The sequence below is a fragment of the Melanostigma gelatinosum genome (genome assembly GCF_949748355.1).
Source record: "Melanostigma gelatinosum genome assembly, chromosome: 10".
NCBI lineage: Eukaryota > Metazoa > Chordata > Actinopteri > Perciformes > Zoarcidae > Melanostigma > Melanostigma gelatinosum.
In genome coordinates, this window is record NC_136643.1 from 20,706,820 (window position 1) to 20,734,264 (window position 27,445).

Sequence of the window (27,445 nt, forward strand, 5' to 3'; positions counted from 1 at the left end):
GTCTATTTATAGTGGGAGGGTTTTATTCCAGCCTGCAGACCTCTCCGGACTCCCTCCGGCACCACATGTAAGTGAACAATGTCGCGTTTTGTCTCAATCTGTGTAGTTTAAACACCGCGTCCACAATGAATATGACAAACCAAAAAAAAAAAAAAAAAACGCTGCGACATGACTTATTCCGATCGGCCACACATGATTGAAACAAAGGCGGGAAATCATTCTCCAACAACTGCATTCTGTTATGAGAAAGGGAATATTTGTTGCTATATATTTTTTGTAAATTTAGTGAGTTTGATATGGAAGGTCTAGCCACGATAGGAAAACAAAATACAATGAAATTACAACCTAGTATTGCTTAAATGTAATCAAATATCAGCAGGCTTAGTTATTGTCGATGACAAATCTGACAGCAAAACTCTTAACTCCTTATTCAGATCTCACTGTACCACAAGCTGTACAGCAGCTACTGTGTTTAATTCAGCGAAAATAAAAACAAATTGAAAAGGAAAAAACACATTTCAGAGATTACAGTTCTGACCCTCTTTGTTGGTGGAAATATTTTCAGATTTATTTATTTTTTGCCAGTTTATTTGCCATGGCATCTTCACTGATGAGTCTGGTTAATGATGATAGCAGATACCAGAAATGCTTCCAGCTTTTTCTGGAGCGCTCCTCTGAGCATCAGTGTATGCGGGACTTCATCCACAATGTGCTTCCAGATATACTGGCCAGGTAATCTGCATCACACACACACACACACACACACACACACACACACACACACACACACACACACACACACACACACAAACACTGGGATGTGATTAATACGACAGATAGGAAGACTGATTAACACTCAGGAGCAACCTCCTCATATTCCACCTCTCCTTATTTCCAAACAGAGCTCTGGGAAGCTTGTATATGCTTTATGTGATGTTGTCCCTGGGCTGAAAGTAACTTTGTGCTCATTAGACACTCGCTGGTAAGCACGTATCTGTCAAGAACATTCAATTTCTTTCTTCAGATTTAATCGGAAAAAGGAGTGTATACACCTCAACCAATTAATCTGCCAAAAATATAGTGTGAAGATGTGAAGCACGGAAAGAATTAAGCAACATAACTTCAGATCGACCAACATGCAACGTGTTTTAATCATGACAGCTGAAATCAGTCAAAAGAACAAACTGAATATTGTGAATATTGTATGTTTTATCATGTTTGTTACTGTTTTGCTCACTAAACCAAATATTTGACGACTAACATACAAAGATTAACCAGCTAAACAAGGTGTGTGTATGTAAATGTCATTGATTAAGCGTTTGTGGAATATTTTCAATTCCTGCACATTTTTCTATTTTAATATAAGCTTTAGCCGTGAGGCCAATGCCATGCTGCAGAGAACTGAACCCTGTGACTGTCTTAGAAGCACATCGGGGAGTAATCCTGGAGAGATATACCCCACAAGCAAATGTAAAAAGTGTGATAGTGTTTTATTAAAATCCACACGGTGAGTGACAGAACACGCCATGATAGCAACAATCAAAGCCTCTGAATCGGAGATGCTTCAGACGCTGTCTCAGAACATCTCACACGTGTCAGTTAGAAGCCCCGAAATGTGACGCACATTCGGCAGGTTGGAGGATGTGAATTTTCAGACTTTGCTGTTCTGAAGACTGAAAGTGCTTTTCTGCTCTCCCCTCAGCATTGGAAACGGAAAGTCCCACCTCAATGTCATAGGAGTTGGAAGTGGAGCCGGTAAGTACACCCGGTGCAGGACGCTTTCACAGTTGAACTTATATCTTGTGTTCTACAGTGTGTGACTGCGACACAGTAAACAGCCGAGTGACTTCTGCGGCAGACAGCGAAAGTGAGGAGGCGTTGATGACTCAGCCTGCTGTTAACTCTTCCTATTGGTCTGCTGTCATTTATGGTTGGAGCCGTAAAAAACCTTTACCCTCGTTACTGCTGCCAAGAGTTTGTATGCATCCGTACAGTTGTCAGATTCATCTTTAACCCTAGTCGCAGTCAAAGTGACCTCTCTAGTCTGTGTGTTTTACTGCACTTTGTTTCCAGCACTCATGATACAAACATCATTTGTTCCTGAGCCAACCCACCACAGTATGTGCCCATGAGTGCTATTCACTTATGTCAATGCCCATTCTTTTACTTTACCTGAGCTGTCATGTCAGTATCACAATGAAGCGAGGGTACTGATCCTCTAATGGACTGTACAATCCATTAGGACGACTACTCACCCGCAATGTGTTATTCAATCTCATCAGAAAGAATCAGCGCCTGGCCAGACCAGCTTCTTTGCTTGGATTTACTCCTGTACATGACAAACTCTCAGCTTCAATAAGAACTAGAACAAAATGACCTTCCTATGGAAAGAAATATCACAGCGATCACTCTCTGGTTTTTGAGCTTTGAGTCAAAGTTTTCTGAGATTATTGCAACATAAGATGTCTAATCTCCTGCAACACTCACAAATGCTGTTAAGCTATTTACTGCTTAAATCCGCAGCACCGTTTGGATTGAGATGATATCCAGGTTGAGTAAATACACTATCATTTGTTATCTCCACCAGGATATTATGTATGTGGTTGTGTATGTGCACGAGTGTATGAATGGGTGTGTATTGATGAATGTATTCTGTCATTGACGGCTCACTCCTCACTACTCTTACTCTTGCGAATGTAAACTGTGCTAAGCAAGTTACTACAACAGAGTTCGTTAGTAGAGGAAAGCTAGTTAGCTGTTAGCAGTTGGTGGTAGTCCTATGTTATTTTGGCTCCATGGATTGAAATGAGCGCATATCTGTCGTGGGAGTCTGCTGTGCTTGTGGGCAATTATGGTTTGTATTCATTCAAGCAAACATTACATCAGTAAAAACTAGAAAAGTGTGCTCTACTGAGTGCACCTTTTCTAGTTTTTATTGGTCAACAGTTTGGGTACTTTGGAGAGAGTAGGTCAAAATTGTATTTGCAAGAAATAGGTGGGTTTTCAAAATAGAAACTGTGTCGGTGCCTGTAGGTGAGATTGACCTCGAGATGCTCTCCGAGCTCCGTCTGAAGCACCCAGGGGTGACGGTGGATAACGAGGTGGTGGAGCCCAGCAGCACTCAGCTAAATAACTACAGAGGTACAGTACACACGTAGTTCTCACACACACACACACACACACATTTATACTGCATCTGTATATTCACATGCCGCAAACATTTCATTTAACGTCAAAGAAAGGAAATACAGAGAATATGATTTAAAGCCGTCCTTTGCTTTCACGCTAATATATTTCGTAATACAGTTATTCATGCATTACAGTAGTAGGGGGATGGTCCTTTAACCACCAGCCTCGTTCAACCCCTCATGTCAGAAAGTAGCTCCAATATACAGTATACACATGGATGAGGTAGACTTCATCATCTTCTGCCATTATTATGAAGTATCATTCGATTACATCATTATATATTACGTTGCCTCACACCATTTAGCTTCCTTTCTGGCCAGAATTGTATTGAACAAGTCTCACAAGACAATCCTGGTGAAATATGCAAATCAAACAGAACATTTACAAAACACTGAGAACAGATCCTCGAGGCAATCTAAATGAATAATATAATACAAGATATAATGTTAGCCTTGTGTCTGTGTGGATATGCCTCGAAGGTCTTCTCACATCTGGACACTGTAATTTATTTATACATGAAAATATTGCAGTTGTATCCAAAGAAGACGGTGACAAGATCTCTTTTTTTTCTTTTAAATGTTTAGCTCAGTATGTTTTAAACACGATAAAGGGATCCTTTCTAAAAATGTGATTACCATCGACAAATTAACATGAGGATCCACCTCATACCTCGCCTCTCATTATTTCAAAAAAAATAACTCTGGGAAACTTGTGAATATATTTTAATACAGTGTTGTGCCTGGGCTGAAAGTAAGTTTGTGAGACATCACAGTTGCGTTTGTTTTAGCTCAATTATAGCTGTTGGGAAATGTGAAAATTATGAGACAGCTTTTGTGAAGTTAATTGATCTGTGAATATAATTTTTCTATTTAGAGTCTGCAAGGTGCAAAAGTGGGCAAAAAGGCTCCTCAGTATGAGAAGTATATTTATGATGTATTAATGGGGAAAATAATAATCATAATAAAAGATTAGAATGATATCAATATTAGTTTCAATGAAGAGCAGGATAGATCTCAATGTTCAGTGACCTAAATGCAACCAAGCAACCACAGGACTAAATATATCCATGTTGTTCATGCACATTTAGGTTATATTACAACAGGAGGTTCTATTATAACTGGAGGTGGCCCATGGTTACTCTGATAGTTGTACCCATTATCTGGCCAGGCAGCTGTAGGATTAGACTAGAACAATTACTTTAGAGTCTTTAGAGAATGTTATATCCATTTGCCAAAGTAACTTTGGAACATAAAGGTCAGATTTTTAAACTTTGCAATCAGAGAGGCAAACTGATACCAGGCATGGCATGGGTAAGTTGAAAGGTGTTTGAATTCATTCAAATCAACTAATACGAATAATTAGACAATCAATTAATACAAAAATCTATTACTGGCAGTATACATTTAATAATTAATAATAATTAGGATTCATTGTTTTACAACAATGTATTTGAAACAAATGTATTTGATTTACTTACTCTGCAGAAGTTGGTTAATTCGTAATATCAAGAAGAGTTGAGCCCACAGAGCTGCCTCGAAAACATGCATACACGATCAGGGGAAGGTCAGGATATAAAAAGCATAAAGCATATACTCAGAAATCAATAGTTAAAGTGTAATCGAAAGATAAAGTGTATGATCATTATATAACAAAATGTTTAATCAATATGTAACGAATGTTTAATACATAGAGTGATTTAACAAATGTAAACCTGATAATAATAATATGTGTATCTGAGTATAGTGCAGTCTGAGTGTAGAAAGTACGGAGAAAGAGGAAGTAAGCAGGGTGTTGGCTTCAAGGGATGGGGAAATAATGATGGTTGAGAAGAAAAGACACAAAGCACAATAATGATGAAGGATGAGATCAATAATCATTTTATAAGCAAATGTGTACTAAGTAGAGTGATTTAACAATTGTAATAAGTGTTTAACAAATGTCCTGTGTAACCGGAGCTGCGATAAAAGTGTTTTGTCAGGATGACTTGGCAGAAAATAGGAAAAGACTGTGGCAAGAGATGAGTCATAGAGGCATGATACAGGATGAAGCCTGGACATGTCCGGACATGTTCGAACCCAACGCCCTTTCCAGAGGGTGGGGGGGATGAGATCATGTATTGAACAGGAGGGGGCTGACAGCTCAAAAGTGTGATAAAAGAAGTAACTTGCAAACAGCAAGACGGGATTTCAACACGGGTGCTGTCCAAATGCACCAGATGAGAAGATACGGACGATCGTAACTGATGTATTGAGGACTTCGTCTCTGTTCACGGAAAGAAGACCGCTGTTCGTGGACAATAAGATTTAAAGACGGAGGTTTTCCTCTCCCCACTGCTCGACTCTTAACATCTGGACAACGGAGAAGACGCAGCAGCCCGAGAAAGACTTTGTACTGAGTTTTGAGGACTGTTGAACGGACTCCGTTGCAGAGCAGGAGGACCGAGGGTCTGGCCAGACCTTCGCTCCTAACAACTCCAAAAGAACCTTTTCATCGCACCTTTGAAAATCCAGCTCCAACCGAGCCGTCTCGGCAACTAAAACTAATGAGTATAATCAGAGAAGAAAATTAACGTAACGAATCAAGTGTAGTGACATTTTATGTGAGCTGTAGCTTTAACCCTTGCAAACTAACCAAATATAACCTGCAATAAATATCTAATCTGCATTTAAAGTAAATTTCTCAAGTGCATTCATTTGCTCAAGTAGTAAAAAGTTCCTCGTGGCAGTAAAAAGTTAAAGCCATTGTATGTCTAACAACTGAGTTCTGAAAGGTTATCCTAGAGACCGAATCCACTTAACAATCCCTTACGGTTTTAGAAAGAAGTAATCCTAGCCGTTAAAACCTAACCTGGCATTTACCAAGTGCACGGATCCATAAGAGGGAAGCTGCCATAACCGACGCGACTGGTAGGAGCGCCCGGGGTCAGGGTGGCCCCTCGACCGAGTGCACTCAGACCGGAGGAAGCAGGGTAGACGTCGGGAGTAACGGCAGTTAGAAGAGCCAGGCGAGTTCCCTCGCAAGAACACCAGCTCGACAATCTTTTAATAGAGAGCTGAGTCAGTAAGTAGCCCCGTATCGGGCCAGAAGTACCCCAGGATCTAACATGTGGCGCCCAACGTGGGGCTCGACGGAAAAGGAGTACGTTGAGTCCAAAAGAAGAACCCCGGCAGCCGAGAGAGGCTGTCGTTCGTGTACGAAAAAGGCCTGAGGTGAGGCGTTTGGGTAGAAAGTAAAGCTGCCCAAGCCTCGAAGAAGTCTGATTGCGAGACATCCACGAATCGAAGCTGTGTGTGGTATTTACAAGCCAGCACAGGAGAAGCCGCAGGCGACGGGGAGCATCGACCAGACTCGCCCGACCTGTAGAGGGGCCAGAGCCTGATCCCATCCCTTCCTCAACGCGCGACGAGAGGCTTTGGGAGGAAGGCGACTCGAGACAACAAAGACAAAGTCCAAGATGCAAGTGCAGCAGAACGGACCAGATGTTCCAGGGACCGGCCGGCAGACGGAGGCGACCCAGCGGGACGAGCCAGCGGCCCAGATGAAGGAATCGACACCGGACGGCAGAGAGGACCCAATGACGACGGAGGCAGCCCGCAGACGGCGACGACTCAGCAGGACGTGCCAGCGACATCGACCCAGGACCCGGCACCAGATGGCAGCGAGGACCAGGAGGAGGACGGCGCTGGAGCACGCAGAGCGGCATCGGGAGGACCGACGCTGGATAAAGACGACAGAGGCAACGTCCAACATCAGGTCATCCTGTACGGAAGAGGATGGACCACCTGGGACGCTGCCATCCAACAACACCTAACCAACCTACATCAAGAAGAAAGTAGGGCGTCAGTTAAAGGAGAAGTAGAACAGCAGTGCAAAGAGAAGGGTGAAAAGAGCTAGTCATAACTGATAGTTATTACTGTGCTCAGGCCCTTAACGAAGACCTGTCCATATGGGAGGAAAATGGGTTTGAGAGCGCTAAAAGTAAAAAAGTGGCTCATCAAGACCTATGGAGAAAAATAGCCGAATTACAGCTAAGCATGGAGCTCGAAGTGGTGCACCAGAGGGCCCACACGCGAGAAGAAATTCACTGGCAAGGAAACGAAGAAGTGGATCGTTTCGTCCAGATGACACAAATTGTCTTTGTTGGGATCGAGAAGTGGGAAGAATTGCCCAAAGGAAGGGTAGTCCCAGAAGAGAGCGTGGAGGAGGTGGTGCAGGCAGTGCATGGCGCACTAGGATTTGCAGGCACCGTTCCAACGCAAAGGGAACTGGAAAAGCAGCGACTCTGGATTCCTGAAAAAGAAGTCCGCAGAATCCTAAAAAAAAAAAAAAACTGTGAGTTGTGTGGTCGATACAACGCAGGAAGGAGAGGACAAAGGGAGGGGAGGACTCACCATTAAGAAAAGAGGAATCCAAGGAGTGGGGCAGCTGAAGCCGGTTCCGCATTAGGAGAAAACCAGGAACTCAAGAATGGCCACCAACATACAAGATTTACCACCCTACGTCAGAGTGGCCAATGTCAAAGGGGTGGTTAACATGAGAAGGAGTACTACGGGGCTCTGGGCAGGAAGAGCCCTGAGGAAGTTGGGTTGTGCAAGAAGTGATTTCTCTCCGGAGAAAAAAGAAGTGTTGCAATGGAGAGAAATTAAGAATGACTGTGTGGTCTGCCTGCTGCCGACCACCCTAGCCGTTGCATGGCAGGGACCCGGAGACCAGAAACCACTCCGGGTCACAGGAAAAAGAAAAGAGTTTAACCGCATGCGCCATAAACCGGTGAAGGTTATGGATGCATGCATATGCAGTACATGCCGTATGGAGAGGTTAACAAGGTTAACCTTCATCACCTAGTGGTGATCGACAGGTGGGAGCAGGCATCAGGACCGTCTTCACCAGAGGACGACGTGCTCGTCATCACTGCCCTGGCCGACAAAAACTTCCTGTGAGATTCCTACTAGCTAAGGCGAGGCAGCCTGTGACCTCAAGAAGGGGATGTCAAGAAGAGTTGAGCCCACAGAGCTGCCTCGAAAACATGCATACACGATCAGGGGAAGGTCAGGATATAAAAAGCATAAAGCATATACTCAGAAATCAATAGTTAAAGTGTAATCGAAAGATAAAGTGTATGATCATTATATAACAAAATGTTTAATCAATATGTAACGAATGTTTAATACATAGAGTGATTTAACAAATGTAAACCTGATAATAATAATATGTGTATCTGAGTATAGTGCAGTCTGAGTGTAGAAAGTACGGAGAAAGAGGAAGTAAGCAGGGTGTTGGCTTCAAGGGATGGGGAAATAATGATGGTTGAGAAGAAAAGACACAAAGCACAATAATGATGAAGGATGAGATCAATAATCATTTTATAAGCAAATGTGTACTAAGTAGAGTGATTTAACAATTGTAATAAGTGTTTAACAAATGTCCTGTGTAACCGGAGCTGCGATAAAAGTGTTTTGTCAGGATGACTTGGCAGAAAATAGGAAAAGACTGTCGCAAGAGATGAGTCATAGAGGCATGATACAGGATGAAGCCTGGACATGTCCGGACATGTTCGAACCCAACGCCCTTTCCAGAGGGTGGGGGGGATGAGATCATGTATTGAACAGGAGGGGGCTGACAGCCCAAAAGTGTGATAAAAGAAGTAACTTGCAAACAGCAAGACGGGATTTCAACACGGGTGCTGTCCAAATGCACCAGATGAGAAGATACGGACGATCGTAACTGATGTATTGAGGACTTCGTCTCTGTTCACGGAAAGAAGACCGCTGTTCGTGGACAATAAGATTTAAAGACGGAGGTTTTCCTCTCCCCACTGCTCGACTCTTAACATCTGGACAACGGAGAAGACGCAGCAGCCCGAGAAAGACTTTGTACTGAGTTTTGAGGACTGTTGAACGGACTCCGTTGCAGAGCAGGAGGACCGAGGGTCTGGCCAGACCTTCGCTCCTAACAACTCCAAAAGAACCTTTTCATCGCACCTTTGAAAATCCAGCTCCAACCGAGCCGTCTCGGCAACTAAAACTAATGAGTATAATCAGAGAAGAAAATTAACGTAACGAATCAAGTGTAGTGACATTTTATGTGAGCTGTAGCTTTAACCCTTGCAAACTAACCAAATATAACCTGCAATAAATATCTAATCTGCATTTAAAGTAAATTTCTCAAGTGCATTCATTTGCTCAAGTAGTAAAAAGTTCCTCGTGGCAGTAAAAAGTTAAAGCCATTGTATGTCTAACAACTGAGTTCTGAAAGGTTATCCTAGAGACCGAATCCACTTAACAATCCCTTACGGTTTTAGAAAGAAGTAATCCTAGCCGTTAAAACCTAACCTGGCATTTACCAAGAGCACGGATCCATAAGAGGGAAGCTGCCATAACCGACGCGACTGGTAGGAGCGCCCGGGGTCAGGGTGGCCCCTCGACCGAGTGCACTCAGACCGGAGGAAGCAGGGTAGACGTCGGGAGTAACGGCAGTTAGAAGAGCCAGGCGAGTTCCCTCGCAAGAACACCAGCTCGACAATCTTTTAATAGAGAGCTGAGTCAGTAAGTAGCCCCGTATCGGGCCAGAAGTACCCCAGGATCTAACAGTAAGGACACGCAATTTCTAAATGGAACTTAAACGTTAAACACAGCTATAATCACATGAATGTAGCTAAACACATACAACAGTAACTTTAAATTTAAGCAACAAAAGAATGGCTTTAGGATCGTCAGGCATCCTTCTTGGCTGACCATGAGCTGGTTTCCGGTCCATGGCTGGAGTGTTGGAAGACATAAACTGCACCGTCAGTGGAGACTCTTTGGCTGATAATCTGCACTGAACCTCCAGTCTTGTGTGGGAGAAGGTTTTCTTTCCAATGACAGACGTCATGGGAAACTGTGTTCTCCTGCTTGCATTTTGGTTGATGCTGGAGAGAAGATAATATGTAGAAAGTCTGCTTTTCATTCTAAGGATCACTCCTACAACTGAAAATAAAATACATATGAATCCAAATTATTTACAGTCACTGCACAGTGTGTAATCAATTGACGAAACATGACAAATATACTACTTTATTCAGGCCAAACGGCTCAATTGTGTGAAAGGTATGAAGCCAATATGCCTCTCTGCAGAGCAGTGAGTTGATAATGTCAACCTCTAGGAGAGAGTGAGATTGCCCATCATTAACCAGACCACGGGGACATTTTTAGCATGTGGGCAAATGTGTGCTGCTGAAGTGTAGGGGAAAAAAGAATCATGATCGCAACTGATTCAGCTACATATTGCTGAAAGATGACTGGAGAACCCTTTTGCTTCTTATACCCGTTTGTACGCATTGTTGTTTTATCTTAACATGCTGACGTCAGCGTTTACCTCAAAGCACAGCTGTGCCAAAGTACAGGCTCATGGAGTAGCTAAGCTGGCATGGCTGTAGACTTTTAGTCTTGTTTTCATGTCATCTTTTCCAGGTGAGAGTGGTTGCGAAAAACTGTGGCGGACCTACAGGAATCAACTCTGTAACACTGAGATAAGTCAGTGTGTGACCACTGGAGACATCAAAAGCCTCCTGGACTCCAAGGGGGTGAGCTACCAGAGCTACGAGCTGCCATCTCAAATGGATATCACCGAGTGTTTCACTGAGGGGGATGAGAAGGGAGAGCTTCTGCTAGATTTTATCACTGAGGTGCTGGACTTCAGTAAGACGGCCTCATCTGAACTGAAAGCTGGTGTTTTAGAGTTACTCCGGCACCCAGACTGTAGTGTGGAGTCCAATGGTAAAGTTATCTTTAACAACAACCTTGGAGTGACAGTCATAGATCAGCTTACTTAAAACAAGCGGTTCATATAGTGAATGTGTTTTAAGGGTGATCGTTTCAAATTGTACAGTGTATAATCTACTGTATGTAAGTAACACGTTTTTAGCCTCTGGGAAATGCCTTGTTTCAAAAGTCAAAAAGTCATACACACAAATAAATTGGACTGAAATTACTGTTTTACAAATGAATTTTTTCCAGTCTCATTTCAGAAGGTTTTTAACATAAAAGACGTAACGATGGTGGCAACTGTACTGGACAAATTAGATAAAGCTGTTTCACTAACCGCACAATGGTCATCATTGATATTTACATCATTATTTATTTACATGTCAATTACTTTTTAGCCTTTTTTTCCATTGATTTGGGGTCTCTAGTGTGGCTTATGGATGCAAAATTAAGTATATCAACTAACCAGACGAGTATGTTTTTGTTATATTAACTATGATCACTCTACACAACTTTATGTAATTATACCCTAAGAAACCCTGTCTCTGCAGATGTACATATTGACATGTCACATGTGCAATATACTGGTTAGATAAAGAAAGGCACAATGGTAGCTGGTCTCACTATTTGTCTTCAGGCATATCACTAATGTATGAAGTGTTGGCACCATCTTGAGGGCAGCATCAGTAACTGTCTGTGAAATACAAAGATGGGCAGATCAAAGACAAATAAAATATATAAGTAGATCACTGATCGCCTCCACTCAGCAGCAATCCCTGAAATGACTTGTAATGCTGCAATACAAACTATAAAATTCAACTGAACATGAAAAAAGGAGTTGAAAGGTACATGGAAACAAAAATGTTGGTACAATTTTAAACTGAAAGTATATTTTCCAGTCTTTGAACTGAAATGACAACACAGAGATCAACCACGAGCACCCAGACAGAGGTATCTGCAGTAAAATGGTAATAACTGGCTGTTTGTTTGGTTGCTCTTGACTGCACCACATACACAACAAGATTGAAACCTTTAATTTTTCCCTTTCTTAGGAAAAGGGGGAGACCACTGTACCTCAATCTAGGGAGGTAAAGAGAGGTTCAGCTCCCTGGGTCAACTCATGAAAAGTTTGTTCTGAAAATATGAATGAGAAACATGCTCCAGTGGAGCTGCTCATCAGTAGACCGTAGCAGACAACTGGTTTGTAAAACCAGGAACCAGAGAAGACAGTTATTTTGGCAGAAGGCTTTGAAAATGGTGAGATAATCAGTCAGGGTTAGAAGCTCAGCAGCCCTGTTACATGCATTACACCTCGCACATACTTGACTTTAAAGTAAAATTCACAATTTAAGGATGATATTTTGGTGATTCATTAATGTGTGAACACTATGCATTCAAATATATATTGCACATTTCCCCATTACAGTATGTGTGGTAACCCCTATGATATTAAGACACAGTAATGCAAATATAATAATAATAATAATAATAATCCTTTATTTTATATAGCGCTTTTCTAAGTACTCAAAGACGCTTTACAAGGATCCATGCACACCATTCGCCCAGTCATACCGGTGATGGTAAGCTACGTCTGTAGCCACAGCTGCCCCATGCGCCACAATTGCAATTGCTGCCCAGTTATTCACTTACATATATCAGAACAGTGACTTAATCTCCCTCAATAATTCTTTATTTGCAATTTAATGTTTGTTTTGTCTACTTTAGACAATGTGCAAACGCAGCAGACGTTTTTGTCAAACCTGTAAACTCTTAGTTGTTTTTATCTCAATGGACTTGTAGTTCATTTACAGTGTCGCATAACTGGGTTGAGCGAGCTTTTCTTTGACGTATCTTGGGGGCCTCCTTAAAGGAAGCGGTGGTCTATTTATAGTGGGAGGGTTTTATTCCAGCCTGCGGACCTCTCCGGACTCCCTCCGGCACCACATGTAAGTGAACAATGTCGCGTTTTGTCTCAATCTGTGTAGTTTAAACACCACGTGCACAATGAATATGACAAACCAAAAAAAAAAAAAAAACCCGCTGCGACATGACTTATTCCGATCGGCCACACACACACACACACACACACATCAACGTAACGTTAGCCGACGGGGCTTCTGTCTCGATCTGCGTGGGGCTGCTGTTTGTTTCCGCTGCTGTTTACATTGTTGATAGCATGATCTCCGCGATATCACGTGCAGCTGCTGGAGACGTGGCTCGTGTGCAGCGGTGAAGTAGCGTGTAGCCGATAATAACAGCAATCCGGCGGAGTGAAGTTCGTTTCACATTGGGGGTTCACCAGCAGGTTCAACACAGCGAAGAGCAGAAGCCTGATGTGTGTGTGTGTGTGTGATGATTGAAACAAAGGAGGGAAATCATTCTCCAACAACTGCATTCTGTTATGAGAAAGGGTATATTTGTTGCTATATATTTTTTGTAAATTTAGTGAGTGTGATATGGAAGGTCTAGCCACGATAGGAAAACAAAATACAATGAAATTACAACCTAGTATTGCTTAAATGTAATCAAATATCAGCAGGCTTAGTTATTGTCGATGACAAATCTGACAGCAAAACTCTTAACTCCTTATTCAGATCTCACTGTACCACAAGCTGTACAGCAGCTACTGTGTTTAATTCAGCGAAAATAAAAACAAATTGAAAAGGAAACAACACATTTCAGAGATTACAGTTCTGACCCTCTTTGTTGGTGGAAATATTTTCTGATTTATTTATTTTTTGCCAGTTTATTTGCCATGGCATCTTCACTGATGAGTCTGGTTAATGATGATAGCAGATACCAGAAATGCTTCCAGCTTTTTCTGGAGCGCTCCTCTGAGCATCAGTGTATGCGGGACTTCATCCACAATGTGCTTCCAGATATACTGGCCAGGTAATCTGCATCACACACACACACACACACACACACACACACACACACCTACACACACACACACACACACACACAGGGATGTGATTAATACGACAGATAGGAAGACTGATTAACACTCAGGAGCAACCTCCTCATATTCCACCTCTCCTTATTTCCAAACAGAGCTCTGAGAAGCTTGTATATGCTTTATGTGATGTTGTCCCTGGGCTGAAAGTAACTTTGTGCTCATTAGACACTCGCTGGTAAGCACGTATCTGTCAAAAACATTCAATTTCTTTCTTCAGATTTAAATCAGAAAAAGGAGTGTATACACCTCAACCAATTAATCTGTCAAAAATATAGTGTGAAGATGTGAAGCACGGAAAGAATTAAGCAACATAACTTCAGATCGACCAACATGCAACGTGTTTTAATCATGACAGCTGAAATCAGTCAAAATAACAAACTGAATATTGTGAATATTGTATGTTTTATCATGTTTGCTACTGTTTTGCCCACTAAACCAAATATTTGACGACTAACATACAAAGATGAACCAGCTAAACAAGGTGTGTGTATGTAAATGTCATTGATTAAGCGTTTGTGGAATATTTTCAATTCTTGCACATTTTTCTATTTTAATATAAGCTTTAGCCGTGAGGCCAATGCCATGCTGCAGAGAACTGAACCCTGTGACTGTCTTAGAAGCACATCGGGGAGTAATCCTGGAGAGATATACCCCACAAGCAAATGTAAAAAGTGTTTTATTAAAATCCACACGGTGAGTGACAGAACACGCCATGATAGCAACAATCAAAGCCTCTGAATCGGAGATGCTTCAGACGCTGTCACATTCGGCAGGTTGGAGGATGTGAATTTTCAGACTTTGCTGTTCTGAAGACTGAAAGTGCTTTTCTGCTCTCTCCTCAGCATTGGAAACGGAAAGTCCCACCTCAATGTCATAGGAGTTGGAAGTGGAGCCGGTAAGTACACCCGGTGCAGGACGCTTTCACAGTTGAACTTATATCTTGTGTTCTACAGTGTGTGACTGCGACACAGTAAACAGCCGAGTGACTTCTGCGGCAGACAGCGAAAGTGAGGAGGCGTTGATGACTCAGCCTGCTGTTAACTCTTCCTATTGGTCTGCTGTCATTTATGGTTGGAGCCGTAAAAAACCTTTACCCTCGTTACTGCTGCCAAGAGTTTGTATGCATCCGTCCAGTTGTCAGATTCATCTTTAACCCTGGTCGCGGTCAAAGTGACCTCTCTAGTCTGTGTGTTTTACTGCACTTTGTTTCCAGCGCTCATGATACAAACATCATTTGTTCCTGAGCCAACCCACCACAGTACGTGCCCATGAGTGCTATTCACTTCTGTCAATGCCCATTCTTTTACTTTACCTGAGCTGTCATGTCAGTATCACAATGAAGTGAGGGTACTGATCCTCTAATGGACTGTACAATCCATTAGGACGACTACTCCCCCGCAAGGTGTTATTCAATCTCATCAGAAAGAATCAGCGCCTGGCCAGACCAGCTTCTTTGCTTGGATTTACTCCTGTACATGACAAACTCTCAGCTTCAATAAGAACTAGAACAAAATGACCTTCCTATGGAAAGAAATATCACAGCGATCACTCTCTGGTTTTTGAGCTTTGAGTCAAAGTTTTCTGAGATTATTGCAACATAAGATGTCTAATTTCCTGCAACACTCACAAATGCTGTTAAGCTATTTACTGCTTAAATCCGCAGCACCGTTTGGATTGAGATGATATCCAGGTTGAGTAAATATACTATCATTTGTTATCTCCACCAGGATATTATGTATGTGGTTGTGTATGTGCACGAGTGTATGAATGGGTGTGTATTGATGAATGTATTCTGTCATTGACGGCTCACTCCTCACTACTCTTACTCTTGCGAATGTAAACTGTGCTAAGCAAGTTACTACAACAGAGTTCGTTAGTAGAGGAGAGCTAGTTAGCTGTTAGCAGTTGGTGGTAGTCCTATGTTATTTTGGCTCCATGGATTGAAATGAGCGCATATCTGTCGTGGGAGTCTGCTGTGCTTGTGGGCAATTATGGTTTGTATTCATTCAAGCAAACATTACATCAGTAAAAACTAGAAAAGTGCGCTCTACTGAGTGCACCTTTTCTAGTTTTTATTGGTCAACAGTTTGGGTACTTTGGAGAGAGTAGGTCAAAATTGTATTTGCAAGAAATAGGTGGGTTTTCAAAATAGAAACTGTGTCGGTGCCTGTAGGTGAGATTGACCTCGAGATGCTCTCCGAGCTCCGTCTGAAGCACCCAGGGGTGACGGTGGATAACGAGGTGGTGGAGCCCAGCAGCACTCAGCTAAATAACTACAGAGGTACAGTTTTTATGGGCACACACGTAGTTCTCACACACACACACACACACACATTTATACTGCATCTGTATATTCACATGCCCCAAACATTTCATTTAACGTCAAAGAAAGGAAATACAGAGAATATGATTTAAAGCCGTCCTTTGTTTTCACGCTAATATATTTCGTAATACAGTTATTCATGTATTACAGTAGTAGGGGGATGGTCCTTTAACCACCAGCCTCGTTCAACCCCTCATGTCAGAAAGTAGCTCCAATATACAGTATACACATGGATGAGGTAGACTTCATCATCTTCTGCCATTATTATGAAGTATCATTCGATTACATCATTATATATCACGTTGCCTCACACCATTTAGCTTCCTTTCTGGCCAGAATTGTATTGAACAAGTCTCAGAAGACAATCCTGGTGAAATATGCAAATCAAACAGAACATTTACAAAACACTGAGAACAGATCCTCGAGGCAATCTAAATGAATAATATAATACAAGATATAATGTTAGCCTTGTGTCTGTGTGGATATGCCTCGAAGGTCTTCTCACATCTGGACACTGTAATTTATTTATACATGAAAATATTGCAGTTGTATCCAAAGAAGACGGTGACAAGATCTCTTTTTTTTCTTTTAAATGTTTAGCTCAGTACGTTTTAAACACGATAAAGGGATCCTTTCTAAAAATGTGATTATCATCGACAAATTAACACGAGGATCCACCTCATACCTCGCCTCTCATTGTTTCAAAAAAATAACTCTGGGAAACTTGTGAATATATTTTAATACAGTGTTGTGCCTGGGCTGAAAGTAAGTTGCGTTTGTTTTAGCTCAATTATAGCTGTTGGGAAATGTGAAAATTATGAGACAGCTTTTATGAAGTTAATTGATCTGTGAATATAATTTTTCTATTGAGAGTCTGCAAGGTGCAAAAGTGGGCAAAAAGGCTCCTCAGTATGAGAAGTAGATTTATGATGCATTAATGGGGAAAATAATAATCATAATAAAAGACTAGAATAATATCAATATTAGTTTCAATGAAGAGCAGGATAGATCTCAATGTTCAGTGACCTAAATGCAACCAAGCAACCACAGGACTAAATATATCCATGTTGTTCATGCACATTTAGGTTATATTACAACAGGAGGTTCTATTATAACTGGAGGTGGCCCATGGCTACTCTGATAGTTGTACCCATTATCTGGCCAGGCAGCTGTAGGATTAGACTAGAACAATTACTTTAGGGTCTTTAGAGAATGTTATATCCATTTGCCAAAGTAACTTTGGAACATAAAGGTCAGATTTTTAAACTTTGCAATCAGAGAGGCAAACTGATACCAGGCATGGCATGGGTAAGTTGAAAGGTGTTTGAATTCATTCAAATCAACTAATACGAATAATTAGACAATCAATTAATACAAAAATCTATTACTGGCAGTATACATTTCGCTAAATAATTAGGATTCATTGTTTTACTTAGAAACAAATGTATTTGATTTACTTACTCTGCAGAAGTTGGTTAATTCGTAAGGCAAGGCAAGGCAAGGCAAGTTTATTTGTATAGCACATTTCAACAACAAGGTAATTCAAAGTGCTTCACATAAAACCATTAAAAGCATCAAAACATAAGGCAAAAGAAAAGGAGATTTAAAAACAATTAAAGAAACAGTGTAAGAAATAAAATTCAGTAGTAAAAAGTAAAGGAGATTTAAAACATACATTGAAACAATAATCGATGTCTCCCTGAGACATTACGCTGTACGCAATCAACCATACACTACCGCAATTCTGCAATTACTCGCACACAAACCACGTCTGGAAAAGATCTCTGCCGATCTGCGTTTTATAGTGTACGCCTTGCACGAACTCGGTCCCGGAGGAAATGGCGACATATTGTACACTTTCTAAATTTGAATCGATGTCTCCCTGAGACATTGCGCTGCACGCAATCAACCATACACTGCCGCAATTCTGCAATTACTCGCACACAAACCACGTCTGGAAAAGATCTCTGCCGATCTGCGTTTTATAGTGTACGCCTTGCACGAACTCGGTCCCGGAGGAAATGGCGATATATTGTGCAGTCCTTTTAAAACCATTAAAAGCATCAAAACATAAGGCAAAAGAAAAGGAGATTTAACAGCAATTAAGAACAGTGTAAGAAATAAAATACAGTAGTAAAATGCAGAAATGCAGGAAATTGATTAATATATTAATTGAATGTGGTTCAATTAAAGGCAGCAGCAAACAGAAAAGTCTTCAATCTTGATTTAAATGAGCTGAGGGTCTCAGCAGACCTGCAGCTTTCTGGGACTTTGTTCCAGATATGTGGAGCAGAAAAACTGAACGCTGCTTCTCCATGTTTAGTTCTGACTCTGGGAACAGATAGTAGACCGGTCCCAGACGACCTGAGGGGTCGGGATGGTTCGTAAGGTAGCAGCAGATCAGAGATGTATTTTGGCCGTAAACCATTCAGTGCTTTGTAAACCAACAGTAGGATTTAAAAGTCAATTCTTTGTTGGACAGGAAGCCAGTGCAAAGACATCAGAACTGGGGTGATATGATCCACCCTCCTGGTCTTAGTGAGGACTCGAGCTGCAGCGTTCTGAATCAGCTGCAGCCTTCTGACGGACTTTTTACAGAGACCTGTAAACACACCATTACAGTAGTCCAGTCTGCTGAAGATAAATGCGTGGACAAGTTTTTCCAAATCCTGTTGAGACATAAGTCCTCTAATCCTTGATATATTCTTCAGGTGATAGTAGGCTGATTTTGTAATTGTCTTGATATGGCTGTTCAGGTTGAGGTCTGAATCCATAACTACACCTAGATTTCTGGCTTGGTTTGTGGGTTTTAACATCAGTGACTGAAGCTGAGCGGTGATTTTCAATTGTTCATCCTTGGTACCAAAAACAATTACTTCTGTTTTATCTTTGTTTAATTGAAGAAAATTCTGGCACATCCAGTTGTTGATTTGTTCAATGCAGTTACCCAGCCCTTGTATGGGATTATAGTCCCCTGGTGACATAGTTATGTAGATTTGTGTGTCGTCTGCATAATTATGATAACACACTTTGTTGCTTTCCATAATCTGAGCTAGTGGAAGCATGTAGATGTTGAACAGAAGAGGCCCCAGTATTGAACCTTGGGGAACACCACATGTCATTTTAGTCAGCTCTGATGTGTAATCAGCCACAGACACAAAGTATTCTCGGTCCCTCAAGTAGGATTCAAACCAGTTAAGTGCTGTGCCAGAGAGTCCCACCCAGATGTTTAGTCTTTCTAGGAGTATGGCATGGTCGACCGTGTCGAATGCAGCACTGAGATCCAGTAACACTAAGACTGAACTTCTGCCATTGTCTATGTTTAAGTGGATGTCGTTGAAAACCTTAACAAGAGCAGTTTCAGTACTGTGGTGCTGTCGAAAGCCTGACTGGAAAACATCAAAGCAGTTATTTACGGCCAAGAAGTTGGTCAGCTGTTGGAAAACCGCTTTTTCAATTATTTTACTTAAAAATGGGAGGTTTGATATTGGCCTATAATTTTTCATCGTTGCGGAGTCTAAACTAGCCTTCTTTAGGAGCGGTTTAATAACTGCAGTTTTTAGGGCTTGTGGGAAGACACCTGAGAGAAGGACACGCAATTTCTAAATGGAACTTAAACGTTAAACACAGCTATAATCACATGAATGTAGCTAAACACATACAACAGTAACTTTAAATTTAAGCAACAAAAGAATGGCTTTAGGATCGTCAGGCATCCTTCTTGGCTGACCATGAGCTGGTTTCTGGTCCATGGCTGGAGTGTTGGAAGACATAAACTGCACCGTCAGTGGAGACTCTTTGGCTGATAATCTGCACTGAACCTCCAGTCTTGTGTGGGAGAAGGTTTTCTTTCCAATGACAGACGTCATGGGAAACTGTGTTCTCCTGCTTGCATTTTGGTTGATGCTGGAGAGAAGATAATATGTAGAAAGTCTGCTTTTCATTCTAAGGATCACTCCTACAACTGAAAATAAAATACATATGAATCCAAATTATTTACAGTCATTATTTCCAACTATGTGACAAGCAAACATTATGGCCTAAAAACGAATGTCAGTGTAGGCACTAAAATATCATGTTTCGGTGTTCATATTACTGTGTAATACAGGGGATTTTAAGTAATAATGCAGAGTACTGTTGAATTAGTTATGTTATATTTTCCCGTTTGATGAAATATAAATGTATCATTTACACAAAGCAACATGTAGTAACAATAGATTGATTTTTGATGTTGTAACAGTATTGTGTAATGATGTTTCCATTACATTCCTTAACTCTGTTTTGTGTCTGTTGATGCAGTTTTGGTGTCACAGAAACCAGGTTTAGATTACATCAAATTTACCTGGAACCAGATGACTGCCATTGAGTTTGAGGAGCACTGGAAAGTGAAAAAGATGACTAAGAAGGCTGACTTCATTCACATGATACAGGTTTGTGTTGCCAACGCAGTGCTTCTGGCCCACAAACTGTATTTTTGACACATCTAGGTCATATTCATTTGGCGGCGCTCCACAGCAATTAATCCCATTAGAACATCTGTCGAGCGTAGCTGTTTAATTGGGTGCTCCATGAATCCAGTTACCAGCTCATTATCTGTTGTGAAATCGACAGATGCTGTACTATGTGAAGGATCCTGGAGCTACCATGAGCTTCTTCAGGAGTCTCCTGGACAAGAATGGGAAGCTTCTTCTCATACTAGTGTCTGGTAAGTGGGTGGATTTTATCTCAAACCATCAAGACATTTGATCGTTCCCTTCTCTCTCAGTCTAGGGCTTACCGGTAGTTTAGCTGTATAGAGCCAGTATGCCTACTGTTGATACATCTCGTACGTATAGGGAGGAACACCTGTTGATGTAAAAAAAATACTACAAACATTATACATGGTTCACAGAAGATGAATCCTACTGACTTTTGTGACGCTATGGCTTTTCCTCTGGCGCCTCCAAACAGGACAACGTTTTTACTAAACCAGTATAATATCTCAACATTCTGAAAATGGATTGGATTGCACCGATAGTCGTTGTAATATTATGTATGTTAATGATTTTGAGGATCCATTGACACTTCCTCTAGAGCCACGACTAGGTTCACGTCTTTACTTTAGTTTACGAGTAAATACCTGCAAGACTAATGACATTCCCATCAGTCTCAGCCGTACTTATGTGTTTAGTACAAATTTGCAAATGCTAGCATGCTAAAACGTTAAACGAAGACCTCATGACATACTTTGTCGAATTTGATGCAATTTGGAGACTTTGAATTAACAAGCATTGCAATACATTTTTTTGCTGGATCCTGGATATGGCCTGCTATATGTAGATGTGTTTTGCAAGCACTAGCAAAAACCACAGCAAAAATACAGTGCAGAAACAAACTAATACGAATACAATAAGTGTAACAAACTAATACGGATACAATAAATGCTAATACAATACAATAAGTGCTGTAAGAGCCATTTTGTTGTTTTTGTACAACCTCCCACCACATGGGGGCGTAGTGACGCTGTGAGTCAGGCCACAGGTAATATAATCAGTGGGGTCATTGGACACAGGTGGTTGCTAATAGATAGACGCAAACAATTTTTGACCGTGCAGATTTAACGAATGCAAATGTTATGATTTATTGGTATGAGGAGAAAATGGATAACTGAAGAGAAAGTGGTGAACTCTGATTATGTGAGAAATAAAATGCCTCAATGGTGATAAATCCATGCTCTACTTTTAACCACAGTGGTTGTTAGCAAGTGACTAGTATACCTATTTGAAAATTACGACCGCTAAGTGTATTTCACAGATGTTTCTGACTGTGTAACCGCCACTTGGGTTTGATTTTTTAAGGGGCAGAGTTTGTAGTTAGAGAACCCCAGGCAAACGTCGACTTGATTTACTTTTCACCCTTTCTCTAACTGGGAATGTTGGTATTTCAAGTGGTAGTAGGTTTCTGAAGTAAAACTATTAATCGTGAAACTAATAATACCGCACTGCACAGTAAGTAAGTAGCATACAGCTTATCTTTTAAGTGCTTTGGGGAACATTTGTAAGTTAGTTCAAGGAACAATGAGTTAGAATTGGACCCAAGGAAATGCAGCGTTGAGTGTGAAGTTGTTTTTATGAGCGGTTCTCGAGAGAGAGCTGCATGCAATAACACCACAGCCGTTGTATTCACCCTGTTCAGAACAGGCTGAATACACTGCACAGTGTGTAATCAATTGACGAAACATGACAAATATACTACTTTATTCAGGCCAAACGGCTCAATTGTGTGAAAGGTATGAAGCCAATATGCCTCTCTGCAGAGCAGTGAGTTGATAATGTCAACCTCTGGGAGAGAGTGAGATTGCCCATCATTAACCAGACCACGGGGACATTTTTAGCATGTGGGCAAATGTGTGCTGCTGAAGTGTAGGGGAAAAAAGAATCATAATCGCAACTGATTCAGCTACATATTGCTGAAAGATGACCGGAGAACCCTTTTGCTTCTTATACCCGTTTGTACGCATTGTCGTTTTATCTTAGCATGCTGACGTCAGCGTTTACCTCAAAGCACAGTTGTGCCAAAGTACAGGCTCATGGAGTAGCTAAGCTGGCATGGCTGTAGACTTTTAGTCTTGTTTTCATGTCATTTTTTCCAGGTGAGAGTGGTTGGGAAAAACTGTGGCGGACCTACAGGAATCAACTCTGTAACACTGAGATAAGTCAGTGTGTGACCACTGGAGACATCAAAAGCCTCCTGGACTCCAAGGGGGTGAGCTACCAGAGCTACGAGCTGCCATCTCAAATGGATATCACCGAGTGTTTCACTGAGGGGGATGAGAAGGGAGAGCTTCTGCTAGATTTTCTCACTGAGGTGCTGGACTTCAGTAAGACGGCCTCATCTGAACTGAAAGCTGGTGTTTTAGAGTTACTCCGGCACCCAGACTGTAGTGTGGAGTCCAACGGTAAAGTTATCTTTAACAACAACCTTGGAGTGACAGTCATAGATCAGCTTACTTAAAACAAGCGGTTCATATCGTGAATGTGTTTTAAGGGTGATCGTTTCAAATTGTACAGTGTATAATTTACTGTATGTAAGGAACACGTTTTTAGCCTCTGGGAAATGCCTTGTTTCACATGATCAGTTCTGTTTTTCAACAGTCAAATTTGTAGTTTGATTTCAGTATTATTTCTTGATTCCATCTGTGCTTAAGTAACATGAGCCACAAAATGGGAAGTTCAGAGTTTGGATCAGCTTCAGACATCAGCCTCATATTCCATCATGATAGCATTTTAATGGGCTACAGCTGGCAGGCTGTGCTACCAACCCTACCACACTATTGCTCCCATTGGATCAAATTACTTTGGAGGTATAAAGACAAATGTAAAATTGAAGGTTTCATTTTCCATGGAGATCCAGTTAAGTTTGATAAAATGGACGCTCCTGTGGGAGTTCCTGGATTCTGTGTCTGTGCCTTTGAATGTTATGTATTGAAATGGTTACAGATTATATTTACATCAATGAGAGAATGTGATTAGACAAATATAATTCTCGGACCTGCTTATGATGGCCTTTCTATTTTGCATTGCAGCTGTTGTATAATTAACATGACAAAGAAACTTTTTTTTAATCTATTATTATTTAATCGAGTTTAATTTCCATATTGAGCATTGTTAAACGTTTTAATAGTCAAAATACACACAAATAAATTGGACTGAAATTACTGTTTTACAAATGAATTTTTTCCAGTCTCATTTCAGAAGGTTTTTAACATAAAAGACGTAACGATGGTGGCAACTGTACTGGACAAATTAGATAAAGCTGTTTCACTAACCGCACAATGGTCATCATTGATATTTACATCATTATTTATTTACAATTCCTCCCCCTTTCTTGAAGGCTGTGCTCAGAAACTCTTGAGCAACATCCCCCTCTCTCTGATTTGTATTGCTGTATGGCGGTGTCATAAATTCTCTGGTTTCTCTCACAATGCTCAACAAATTCAGTAACTCCTTTTAGTTTCAACCTTCTACTAGTAAACATATTATATCATATAATATCCATCGCTGAACGCTTTTAAACATACTTTGCCTTTAAACTTAAATCCCTCACAAATGATAAGGCTGATTTCGAAATAGCCACACAATGAATGGGAATCTGGCTGCACAGCTGCGGTTGGCTCTGGTGTAGAGAGTTCATGTTTCAGGAGTTACATAACAAATTGGTCGTATGGGTTTATATGAGCCAGCCTGTGGGAGGGGAGAACTACTCTGCACCAGACTGAGGAAACAAGCGACGCTCTGTCTTTACTCTCCGCGTATTGAAGGTAATTGCTCATACTTACAATGTTCGACCAGTAATTGGTCATATTTACAATGTACGACTGATTCTTACCGGAGTGATTTTAAAGATAGTTTTTTTTTAATAGTTGTTATTTTTGCATGCACGAATCATTGCTATATGTATGAATTTAAACCACCATGTGTAACGCGTTGCAGGAATCCGTCATGGCTGTGGATCCAAAGACGACTTGTTATGATGACACTCGGGCCCAAAGCTTTCAGTTCTACTTACAACACTCCGGAGAGCATGCGGCCATTCTCCAAATTCTTCACAACATCCTGCCAGGAGAATTTAAAAGGTAACTAACAAGAAGAAAGGCTATGATTGAACTGCACGTTTTTCAGGACACGCTTCCTCTGGCCATTACCAATCTGCAACCGAAATACAATATTCAACTGTATTTATGTACGTGGCGAACTGGCAGTAAAGCGATAGTAACATATCAGAAAAAAAAGAAATTAGAACGTGCATGTAATTTTCTGCTTTACTCATACTGTATATATATTTATACATATGGCAGCATTATCTATACTTTCTGATATTCAACGATATGTATGTATTTTCTGTGTAAGATAATGGAAAGTGAAGTCAACATCATAATGAAACAGACACACACACACACACAATATATTGTTTAGTTATTATGAGCCGTTTATTTATTAATTCACTTTTGCCATTGAAACTTGTTCTTTTAGGGTTTTAATTGTAAGTTTTGATTATATCCTTGAGCCAAGTTTTACTTTTCCATCGATCATATGTTGCAGAATCGGAGTAGACAAAAGCAGCCTGGATGTTCTTGGTGTTGGAAGTGGTGGAGGTATGTGATGAGACACAGCAACTGGTAACTGTTGCATGAACACATGTTGTGGTTTGTTGAAGTCATTTTGGCTCAGTTACAAACTGTTGTGTGCAGTCGCAAAGATCCACCAGTGGAAGAGATTGCGATTGTGATTCATGTTGTTAAAAGCAGCAAGATTCAAAGACCAGAGGAAAATACACTTCAGCATGATTTTGATAATAATGATGCCTTGATATTTATTGAAATGGAAAGCCTTGAGATTAAATGATATTTAATTTTCCTCCAGAGATCGATTTTCTTTCCAGCAGAGACTATACCTCCCAGATTTATTCATCAAACATTTACCTTTGTTATTGAAGCTGTTTTCACATAAACAAGTAAATAGATCATTTGACAATTACCTCTCATCTCGTGAGGAAAGAGCCTGGTAGATGTTGAAATCAGGGACAAAAAAGTTGAAATAGATTTTATGGCGTTGTCATGATAACGTGAAATAGTGCAGAAAAGTGCTGTCCCGTCTTTACACTATTTCAAGCCCTTGCAGCCTCACACACTCAACCATTTAACAGGTAACGTTAGTCAAGTCCCTTAGGGTTCAGGGTTTAAGGCTTTAGGGGGGACATTGGAAAACAAAGACAGGAAGTAAACCCAGACTAAATATCAGTCTAAACCCTCATATTTACTTTTTATATGATCCAATATTTGAATACATTTTACAAGGTAACAAGTGTGTGAAATGTAAGCCCCATCACTTACATTGGAAGCATAGAAGGGTCCTGGTATTTGTTTTAAAATGACAGATTTGAGAAATTGTAACTTGCCCTTTAATTATATGTCAGCGACACGGAGACGGGACATTGGTGGGCTATAGGAGGACACATTGGTTTATCAAGATCATAGTTAACATAGATGTTTGCACAGCGGCAATATCAAAGTCATTTTTGTAATCCAAAATGATAAGACGATGGAGCAAACACCGCCTCTCTTTCTCTCACACACACACACACACACACACACACACACACACACACACACACACACACACACACACACACCTGAAATGAGTAGTTTTGGAAGTTTCAGGAATGTTTACAATATTCCAAACAAATATATTTTGGTGCGTGAGGTTTTCACATTAAAGCAGCATCACACCGAGGCAATGGGTTTTCAAAGTCTAAAGATGTCCTGGTTTCTTCCAGGGGAGGTGGATGTCCAGATACTCACTCTGCTGCAGTCTACATTCCCTGCTGTCCCGATCACTACTGACATTGTGGAGGGCAGCACTCCGCTCACAGACAACTTCAAAGGTATTTAAAATTCAGGATGTCGCAGAGTGATTTTGTTTTATAATTTCCAAATGTGTATTTGTTCCTTGTGTGTCTTTGTTGTCGTCATCTGATCATAATCTGTATTTAGGTTGTAGCTGTTGTCATCTGTTATATCGCATGTTCTTATACACTCTATATATTGTGTTTCTTAATGTTATTGTCTGCATTATCTGTTTTTTTTATGTACAACTTATAGCTCTGGTAGCAAAGACCCCCAACCTTCAGAAGATCCCATTTGCTTGGCATTTGATGAGCAGTGAGAACTATGAGACACAAGTCAAAGCTAAAGGAGATATGAAGAAATTTGACTTCATACAAATGATTCAGGTATTATGGCTTCTGTTTATTGACCTTCAGTTTAAAAATGATGTAATGATGAATGTGTCTCACTCTGTGTATGCAATGAGATGTATTTAGCTTCCCCTAAATCCTCCGCTGATGCTAGAAGTCAGTGGGGAGCAAATCAGCAGAATTGTTTCTGCCAAACAAAAGTGCATTATGATAAGTGCTATAAATAGTCATAGAATGCACACTACAGTGTTTGAAAACTCTTCAAACTGGGGGCTTACATGGATGCAAGCGTGATCCAAAAAATCTAATGAAAAGTTGCCCACGACTCTCTCCTTAACAGATGATCTACTATGTGGATAACCTCGCCGATACCATCACATTCTACCAGAGCCTTCTGAAGAACAACGGCAGGCTTATGATCATTGTTGAAGAAGGTTAATAGAAATAAGGTGTCCATACTGCTTCCTGCCCTTCTCCATCATAACCTGTTTCCCT

The 27,445-nt window shown here is 40.8% G+C and overlaps 2 protein-coding genes across 7 annotated transcripts in view; both read left to right on the forward strand.

The window, feature by feature from the left end:
- Positions 1-11,451, forward strand: LOC306783449 (histamine N-methyltransferase-like). The gene is made up of 5 exons (XM_079277099.1): positions 1-67; positions 586-732; positions 1,703-1,755; positions 3,034-3,141; positions 10,641-11,451. The coding sequence occupies exons 2-5, from the start codon at positions 596-598 to the stop codon at positions 11,000-11,002; spliced, it is 660 nt and encodes a 219-aa protein (XP_079133225.1). The 5' UTR covers positions 1-67; positions 586-595; the 3' UTR covers positions 11,003-11,451.
- Positions 10,740-27,445, forward strand: part of LOC306783447 (histamine N-methyltransferase-like) — an 18,087-nt gene continuing 1,381 nt past the window's right edge. The window contains exons 1-12 of one of the 6 annotated variants that reach the window (XM_079277092.1): positions 12,833-12,880; positions 13,680-13,826; positions 14,736-14,788; positions 16,067-16,174; positions 20,516-20,646; positions 20,828-20,921; positions 22,848-22,960; positions 24,688-24,830; positions 25,297-25,349; positions 26,531-26,638; positions 26,856-26,986; positions 27,291-27,384. In XM_079277092.1, coding sequence (XP_079133218.1) covers positions 13,690-13,826; positions 14,736-14,788; positions 16,067-16,174; positions 20,516-20,646; positions 20,828-20,921; positions 22,848-22,960; positions 24,688-24,830; positions 25,297-25,349; positions 26,531-26,638; positions 26,856-26,986; positions 27,291-27,384 — 1,165 coding nt within the window. In that variant the 5' untranslated portion in view covers positions 12,833-12,880; positions 13,680-13,689. Of the gene's footprint in view, positions 10,754-12,832; positions 12,881-13,679; positions 13,827-14,735; positions 14,789-16,066; positions 16,175-20,515; positions 20,647-20,827; positions 20,922-22,847; positions 22,961-24,687; positions 24,831-25,296; positions 25,350-26,530; positions 26,639-26,855; positions 26,987-27,290; positions 27,385-27,445 lie in introns of those variants that run through there. The other 5 variants (XM_079277095.1, XM_079277093.1, XM_079277094.1 and 2 more) reach the window with 5 other exon arrangements.